General features: G+C 39.2%; 1 protein-coding gene across 1 annotated transcript; it reads right to left on the bottom strand.

Moving 5' to 3' along the window:
* Nucleotides 1–4,714: 4,714 nt before the first annotated feature.
* Nucleotides 4,715–8,279, bottom strand: AVPR1A (arginine vasopressin receptor 1A). Its single transcript, XM_004381556.1, has 2 exons — nucleotides 7,257–8,279; nucleotides 4,715–5,048 (listed from the first exon to the last, which is right to left on the bottom strand). The coding sequence occupies exons 1-2, from the start codon at nucleotides 8,233–8,235 to the stop codon at nucleotides 4,762–4,764; spliced, it is 1,266 nt and encodes a 421-aa protein (XP_004381613.1). The 5' UTR covers nucleotides 8,236–8,279; the 3' UTR covers nucleotides 4,715–4,761.
* Nucleotides 8,280–8,670: the final 391 nt, after the last annotated feature.

Raw genomic sequence — 8,670 nt, 5'->3', positions numbered from 1 at the left:
AAAAAAAAGAGGTTGAGAAGTTAGAGGGTTGATATGTTGTGGGGTTGTTAACCAATGTCATAAAACAACACGTGTACTTCTGTTTCTTGAGAAACTGTTTGTTCTGTAAGCCTTCACCTGAAGTACAATTAGAAAAAAAAATACAAACTAGAGCAAAACTGATATGCTTTCTGGATTGTAATTTATTGAAAAGGCAGTTACAGAATTTCACCTGTTCTTCCTATAGTCTAATGGTATCCACATGAACGTTTTTTGCTCAAATATAAACCTTTCAACAGCTACTAGCTATAGAACAGGTCTTTATATTTTCAAAATCAGCACAATTAACTTGAAGTGTACATTATTTTAAGCTAGATTGTAAATGAATTACTTTAAACAAATATGAAATTTATTTTTACTTATCAAAACAAGCCAACGCACAGTAAAACGAAAGAATAAAGTCACCAGTTATTTCAATACAATGCCACAAGCCATTTTTTCTGTTTGTAAAGGATCAAACTTTAGGTACAATCACAAAGCATTTCAATATTCATTCAAAACCAGAATAATACAGTTGGTCCAAGAAAACACATTGAATTTTTCCTATATAGCATAATAAGACAGGGGATATAGAACACTTGAAAAACAGTTCTAAAAATGAAAGAATAGTAAATATACAACATTAATTCTCAGTAAATTTGTCACGGCAATGTACTAAAGCATCATAGAATATACTTATATCTCGTAATATGAAGATAACTACTTTAATATGTAGGAATACTAGTTATATTATATTAATAATAGCTGCTGTTTATTTCAATGTTACGATAAGATTTATTCTTGGTGCTCTTTTCTGAACTTGCTCATTTGACCCTGGAGCACAAAAAATGTTTAGCTCAGTCTATGATACTTTGTTTTTATTTATAATATAAATCAGTGTAAAAAGATGTGATTGCATATATAATAAAATGAACGAAAAATAACAGCATTTAATTTTTAGCAGTAACAATAATATACATTTTTGATGGTGACATACTGTATTTAGATCACATATGTATTTTCATTCATGATAATTTAATGTCCCTAAAAACCCCATTAGAACAATATACTTAAAATGCCTATGTATGCAATAGAATCACACAATTTATGATTCAACCCAGTTATGCTGTCTTGGAGACTCAAAGGAAATAACCCTCCTTTTGAACATTCCTTAAATTTTTGCTCAGATTGGCTGAGGTCAAATTCTAATCAAGAATCATTCTTTCAAATTTGCTGTCCTGTGCTATTCATGCTTGCAAGTGTTGACAATGGCACTGAGTGGTCCTAAAAGGGTCACCGAGAGAAGGAGGGCAGGGATGCACCTCTTCTTCTGTACGACTGCTGCACCTCCAGAAGCAACACCCAGATGGCCCCGCCTGCACTTACTTTAAATAGAATTGTTGCCTCCACTTTGAAAATCCATAACAGAACAAATTACACTGGTTAAAAGGAACATAATCTCTGATATTTGGGCTGAAGAATTAGGCTCAATTTTTTGCTAGATGGTTTCTAATTATGCTTTAGTGGTAGAGACAACCTCAGAGGCTATAATTGAAAGCTGAGTGTCCAAGTAAGCTACAAAAATATGGGTCTTTAGAGTCTGAAAGCAAAACTTGAACCTAATTGGGTTGCTTTACTTGTGTAATGCCATATTAAAGTTTACTTCCTAAATATCAATGGTCATCCTTTCTAGGAACTGTAATAAGTCTGGGAGGATATTGCGTATTATTACACTACTTTATTATATTTTTTTCTTTTTAAAACCACTCCCTTCCCTCAGTCATGACATTAAGACTTCTTTGATGATGATGATAACTCTCAATGTAGGACAAGTATGTGTAATTGTATCAAAGAATTTCACTAATTTTCTTCATAGTTATGTTCCAAATGAAATTGCAATATAAAAGCCTGATTGTTTTACACTTTTAAAAGACATGCCCTTACTATGCACATTTGTTGTCATTGTTGTTAGGTGCCGTTGAGTTGACTCAGTCTCATAGCGACCTTACTATGCACTTACTGTCTACTTAAAATTTTTTTTTCATCATTGATTAATATTAATCAAATGCCCCCAGGCAATGACACCAGTTTCTCCCTACTAACGGATTGTTTATCATTCATATTCCCTATATTAATATTGTAATCTTCCCACAGATAACTCAGCAAAATAAAACCAGTGATGCAACATGCTTGTTCTTGACTGCAAGCCTTCATTTGACATAACATCTCAAGTCTTCTCTTTGGTCAGAGAAAGGAAATCTTTCCTTCTTACTACCTGCAGTTTCCTTCTTTCTGAAATAGGCAGGATTCTTCCCATTTGGACTATTGTTTTGGGATATACGCATGCCATTTCTGGGTGCATACATTAAGCAACTTGATAGGTTAAGCTTCTCAGCCTAAACCACAGAGAATATGATCACATAGTTACCTAGAGCAGAACTATCACTATGCAGATCTTCTTGCATCTCTCTGTTTTTCGACTATCTCATCTCCTGATGCATTTAAAAACAGAAAAAAAACTAGGTAGGTAGATATACACCTTATCTGGCAAGAGATTCCCAGAAATAAGATTCATATTGAATTGTTTTACTTGGGGTCCATGCTAACATTTTAAAACAGAATCTATACACGAGTTGTAAGGTTGTTATTTTAGAACTGGATTTAGAAAAAAGGGGCCCATCTCTATCCCCATCTAGAAGGCTTTAGTTGCTGGAGTATCAAAAAGAACGTGTCATAAGGATTGATCACGTTACAGACAGCAGGCTTACCAAGGCACTCCCATGATTCAAATAATGAAGATCTGATTAATTTAGTTGATGGTTCACATAGGACAGAGCCCTTTAAGAAACGTGTTTCTTATATTTAGAAAGCAGAATTCTAATCTTTATAAAGCATTTGAAAGCATTTTTAGGGCATATCAATCCTGGGAGTCAAAGAGCTGAGACTTTGGAAAAGCAGAAGAATGAAGAGGAGTGAAGTTGATGGTTCCAGGTTCTCTCAGTGCCACCTAGTTCTAGTTCATTTATCTCCAAAGTGATGGGGGGAACCTTTCCTTATATCTAGTGCCCAGGCATGTGCAATAATAATATTAAAAGCAAGTATTATTTCCTCTAAGGGATGCAAAATATTTATGATGTATCCTGAAACCATTGCATGTTCTCTAAGAAGAAGAAGGAGCCAGACAAAATAGCTGGGAGAAAACAAAACATTGAGTTCCATTAATGAAAAGTGCAATAACAACAACAGAGTAGTAGTATAATTTATCTCTGTTTAGAAATGAACAGAACTGATGCTCTTGGCTGGCTTCGATTTACCTGCATCCTAAGGAAAGCAAGTTCTATCTTTAAATTAGAGAACTTTATCAGAGAAGAGAGTCAGACTTAGTGGCCGCTGGCTATGTCTTCCAATGAATCAGCAAAACTATATTTAAATTTTAGGATTTCATATTCCAGACACGAAACGAACCAATTCTGGCTAATGAAAAACTAATAGGAAAAAGTTGTGCAATTCTAAAGATCCCAAGACTATCATAAAAGCAATTGCTAGCACTTGTATAGCACTTTACAGTTGATGAAGTTCTTTTTACACACTTGATTTCATTTAGTCCTCACAACAACCCTGTGAAGTAGGTAATCAACTCCGTTAAACAGCCAAGGAAAGAGAGACTTCATGTGTTTTTAAGTAACTTGCCCAAAGTCATGCATTTAATAATGAAGGCAGTCTAGGCACAGAGAGTTCTCTTTCAATTCCAACTACCCTACCTCTCCTCCACTCTGAAACTGTTAGCTGAGTGAGAGATCAGAAGGAAAGGCCAAATCAGTTTGATACATGGGGGGAAATGTTAAATCCTGACTCTCGTATCTATGAATCTGGATTCCCCAAACATGATGCCTTCTATCACTGGTCAGCATACGTTTACAATACTGAGGGACTCTAAACACCCTAGGCAATTCTTTTCTACTGTTCTAATAAAACTGGGCATTCCTTACACAAGACTGGCTTTAAAGCAATCTTGAAGTGTGAGGAAAAAAAAGATATAATCCGCCAGTTGATAGCATTTTCTGTAATCGTTAGACATTAGTAATAATGTTTTCATAGCTAATAAAATATAAGGAAGCACAGAGGGCACTGCCCGTTTCAGTCACTGTTTTGAAGTTTAGGATTATGTACAGCTTCACACTGAAATTTCTCGTTTCACTCTGGACTGGCCACCTCCTTTTCATCAACCCCAGACACTCATCTCTTCTCCGGGCTACCATTTGAAGTTGAATTGATTTTATTGGAAGGAAACATGGTTTCTCTGAAGTCACTCCTAAGTCCTTTCAAACACTAAGGCTGATGATGGACACACTTTGTTCAGAAATGGTGCCCCAGCGTTAAATGACTTTTAAACCAATCAAGACTTAGTTATGCCAGAAATCAAAAAAAAAAAAAAAAAAAGAACCAACAACAAAAATATAAAGCCAGGGTGGTTGTGATTTTTCTTCTAGAAATATAACTTCTGTTATATTTATGGGAATTAGGCTTGCAAATTTCAGTGTATTGTGTTTTGATTAACAGTTCATATAAAATAATTCATAGTTCTTGGTCATAGCAATGTGAAAATCCAACTAGAAACATAGTCTTGGACCCAATGCATAGATTTATGCTTATCTAAGTTCATTTGTTCTCATGATTTCTAGTTGTACTCAGCTAGTGGGCCAAAAAGTCTGTTTCAAGAGTCTGTCTGCATAAATAAGGAGCTCAGGTTGAAACAGGAATGAATTTGATGCACTTGGAAGATTTAGGCGAGTCCTTCCAGATACCCGTACTGTTTGTTGGACTTCGGTTGTTCGTGTATGAAGTGGGTCTTCTACCTGTGCTGTCAGAATCGTCCTTGTTGAATTTTTGCTTCACGTTTCGGCAGCACGGGAAGCTTTGGATACAGTCTTGCAAAAGATTTCCGCTAAAAAACATGTATATCCAGGGATTGCAGCAACTATTCAAGGAAGCCAGTAATGCAGTGATAGTGATGGCAGGGTTTTCCGAATCTGTGTGAAAAACATAAAGCGGTATTATTTAAATAGTCTGATTCAAGTAACTGAGCACTGGATAAACTCATTTTTCCTTGACTAATGGAAGAGGAAAAAAGTGTTGGGCTAGTACAGGAAATGAACTATTTTGTTCACTGATTAAGGAAATGGGTGGTGTATGGAAATTGGCTTGGTTGTAAAACACTATCCTAAGCAAGATGCCTTGTCATTAATTCAAATATTTTAAACCACTATAAAAAGTTGAAATCAAATGCATGGGGATTACAAGAAGGATATACTCAGATTAAGGATATTAAATATCTCATCTTAAAAATCCTCCTATCCTTTGCACTAACAAAATTCCTTGGACACAGCATTTAAGGAATAGCCGCAATTTCAACAAAATCTCAAGACTCTGTAACCACAGATATCAAATTGTATGCATGCGAATAACACAGGCAAAAGTATGGCATTGTGGATCATGTTAGACAGTTAAAAATTTTTTGATTTTAACCATATTATTGTAATATAAAAACCATACAGAAGGGAATAGTTGAAAGAGGTCCTCGAAGTATAGAAAATGTAGTTGTTTTTCTTCGATTAACTAGAAATTTGACTTGCTTTTCAAAGAAAGTCATCTTTAACTGTGGTTTAAAAAATTAAATTATATTAAGAAGAACATCTAAGTTAGAAAATTCCAACAGGATTTTGAAATATTTTATGTTATTAGCACTGGTCAAATGACATAAATATTATAACCTTTCATAATGGAACTACTGCACTGGTAATATACTTTTTTTAAAAACAAGAATAAACAGCAAGCACTGACTTTCCCTTATTAAATATAACCTTAGGTCTTCTCACTCTTGTTATGCCACAATAAATTACAGGCTATTTAATCATATTCTGTGCTAAAATCAAAAGTAGTCATAATCCATGACTAAGTCTATATTAAAAAAAAAGAAATCATCGACATACCCTTGCACAAATGAGGAAGTTTTTAATAATCTTATCTAAATCCCGATAAACCAATAACTAGACTGGATTTTTTATTTTTTATTTTTACGAAGAGGCAGCTAAAATCCAGCAAAGCAGGAAGTGGTTAACCAAAAATAAAGCAAAAGTGTTTACACTGTATTTTTCATAATCTGTAGTAAATATTATAACCATGCAAGAATTTTTATCTGTTTAAATTCCCACCCAAATGTTTTATTTAAAAATATAATTTCCAAAGTATATCATATTACAGTATCCTACCCCAATCCCAAATATAAAAAGGAAACAGCCCCTCCCAGACACCTATTTCCCAGCTACAGTTGTTACTGTAGCATTCCTGTAATATATTTGATTTGAAAAAGTTTTTTTTTCCTTACTAAAAGGAAAAAATTTTCAAGATGCAGTATTAAGGAATGCTTTGTTTTTTGGTGTGTGGGGGTGTAAATCTCTGTCAAAACAGTTTTTCTAGCTTGGGAAGGAATTAAAATCAAACATTCTAGTAGGTGCATAGAACATTCTCAGTGAACTACTGAAAAGAGTTGTGTACAGAGGTATATAGCTGTAGGTCAAATTAGTGATGAAAGATTAACGAGTTAATGGAACAAATTTAGAGTTTATCGCTAATTCTGCTTTGAAACAACAGAAAAAATGGTTAAAGTGATTATTAGGGAAAAATAAGAGATCATGATGAGAAACGGACCATTAGCTAAATGTCAGGTTAGAATTCTTAATCTTTCTCCAGGAAAAAAAAAGTCTGTTTTTTTTTTTTTTTACCCTTACTTTTGGGGCATCTCTGCAAAACTTTTATATTAATTATAATACTTTCACAATTCTAATAAAAAGCAGCTGTGACAGTGAAGATATTTTACTGTATCCCATAGACTTGAAAGCAGGATGTTAACACAGAAGTGGCAAAAAAAAAAAAAAAAAAAAAAAATCACTCTGTTTTGCAACTGTGTGGCTGACTCTGTGGCACAATTTCTGGATTTGTGGTTTTAGGGTCATTGCACGCTACACATACGGATTCCTGGGCCCCATTTTAGATCTACTGAATTCAGAAGGTGGGGACTCCAGGAATCTGCGTCTTTGACAATTTCCTGAGGTGGTTCTTACGCACGCAGAAGTTTAAGAATTATTGCCCTGAAGGATATTATAAAAAAAATATTACCGTTCTCTCTCCCCCCACCCCAGTCCCACCCCTGCACCTTCCTTCATTGTCCCGGTACCTACCGACCCAGGCGGACTTCTCATCCCAGACGGACCACATCTGGATGATGAAGAAGGGCGCCCAGCAGATGATGTAAGCCGTCACGATCACGAAAGTCATCTTTACCGTGCGAATCTTGGCGCGGGAAATGGTCTTCACGCTGTTGACACAGGGCGTGAGCAGGAGCCCCTTGTGGAAGGCGCTACCAGCGTCCTCGGGGCCCTTGTCCTTGTGCGACGCGGTCTTCCTGCGGACGTTGCGCCAGATATGGTAGCAGATGCAGCCGTAGCAGGTGCCCAGGATGATCACGGGCGCCACGAAGATGCCGCCCGTCATCCAGGTCACATAGGCGCGGGGCCCCCAGGGCTGGATGAAGGTGGCCCAGCAGTCGTAGGCTTTGGTGACATTGTTCACCTCAATCTTGGAGAAAATAAAGTACTGCGGCGTACTCAGCACGAAGCTCAGCACCCAGGCGGCCGCGATCATGAGGCGCGAGCGGCGCGCCGGCTGCTGCAGCGTCTTGAGCGGGTGGCACACGGCGATGTAGCGGTCTGCGGTCATGACCACTAGCATGTAGGCCGACGCGAACATGCCTAACACCTGCAGATGCTTCACTACGCGGCACAGCCCATCGGGGCCGCGGAAGCGGTAGGTGATGTCCCAGCACAGCTGCGGCAGCACCTGGAAGAAGGCGACGGCCAGGTCCGCGAGGCTGAGGTGGCGGATGAAGAGGTGCATGCGGGACGTTTTGCGCGGAGTGCGGTGCAGCGCCAGTAGCACGCTGCTGTTGCCCAGCACTGCCACCACGAAAGTCACGGCCAGCACAGCGATCTCCACCTTGGCTAGCTCCTCGTCCCGCACGTCCCCTTCCTGACCGCCACTTTCCTCGAGAGCCTCAGGCTCTCTGCTCAGGTTGGTGCCGCTGGCGGCCAGAGGCCACCACGAGGTAGAGTTGCCCGCGGACCCCTCGCCAGACCTTCCGGAGAAACGCATGCTGTGCATTCAACGCCTCTTCGACCTTGCGAGGAGGCCCTGGCCTGCTCCCTTTTCGCCTCCCGGGCGCGGGTCCCAGCACAGCGCGCGCTCTCCTTCCCGCGCTCGCGGCTCTCTGGTCTCTACTCTCCCGCTTGCGGACTTCTCCCGGCGCGAGTCTCACCGCCCAGCCAGCAGCTCTCGGTGGGTGCCGGGCGCCGGGCGCCGGCGGCTGTTCCACTCTTCTTTTTTCCACTCCGGCGAAGCCAGGAAGGTGCGCTCCGAGCTTCTGAAAGCACTGGACTCCGAAGTCAACTATTTAGGCGGGGTTTGTTTCCCCAGAACACGCTCCCTCTGGCCCCAGTGGCTGGAGACTGACGGTACCAACTGCCCCCTCCACACCCCCTGGGGTTTTGTTCGTTTTTTTTTTCCACCTCCCTACGCCTGCAATTTGTTCTCTTTGCA

This window comes from Trichechus manatus, unplaced genomic scaffold (assembly GCF_000243295.1).
Source record: "Trichechus manatus latirostris isolate Lorelei unplaced genomic scaffold, TriManLat1.0 scaffold00086, whole genome shotgun sequence".
Taxonomy (NCBI): domain Eukaryota; kingdom Metazoa; phylum Chordata; class Mammalia; order Sirenia; family Trichechidae; genus Trichechus; species Trichechus manatus.
The sequence above is the reverse complement of the archived record's forward strand: the minus strand, read 5'-3'. Positions and strand labels throughout refer to the sequence as shown.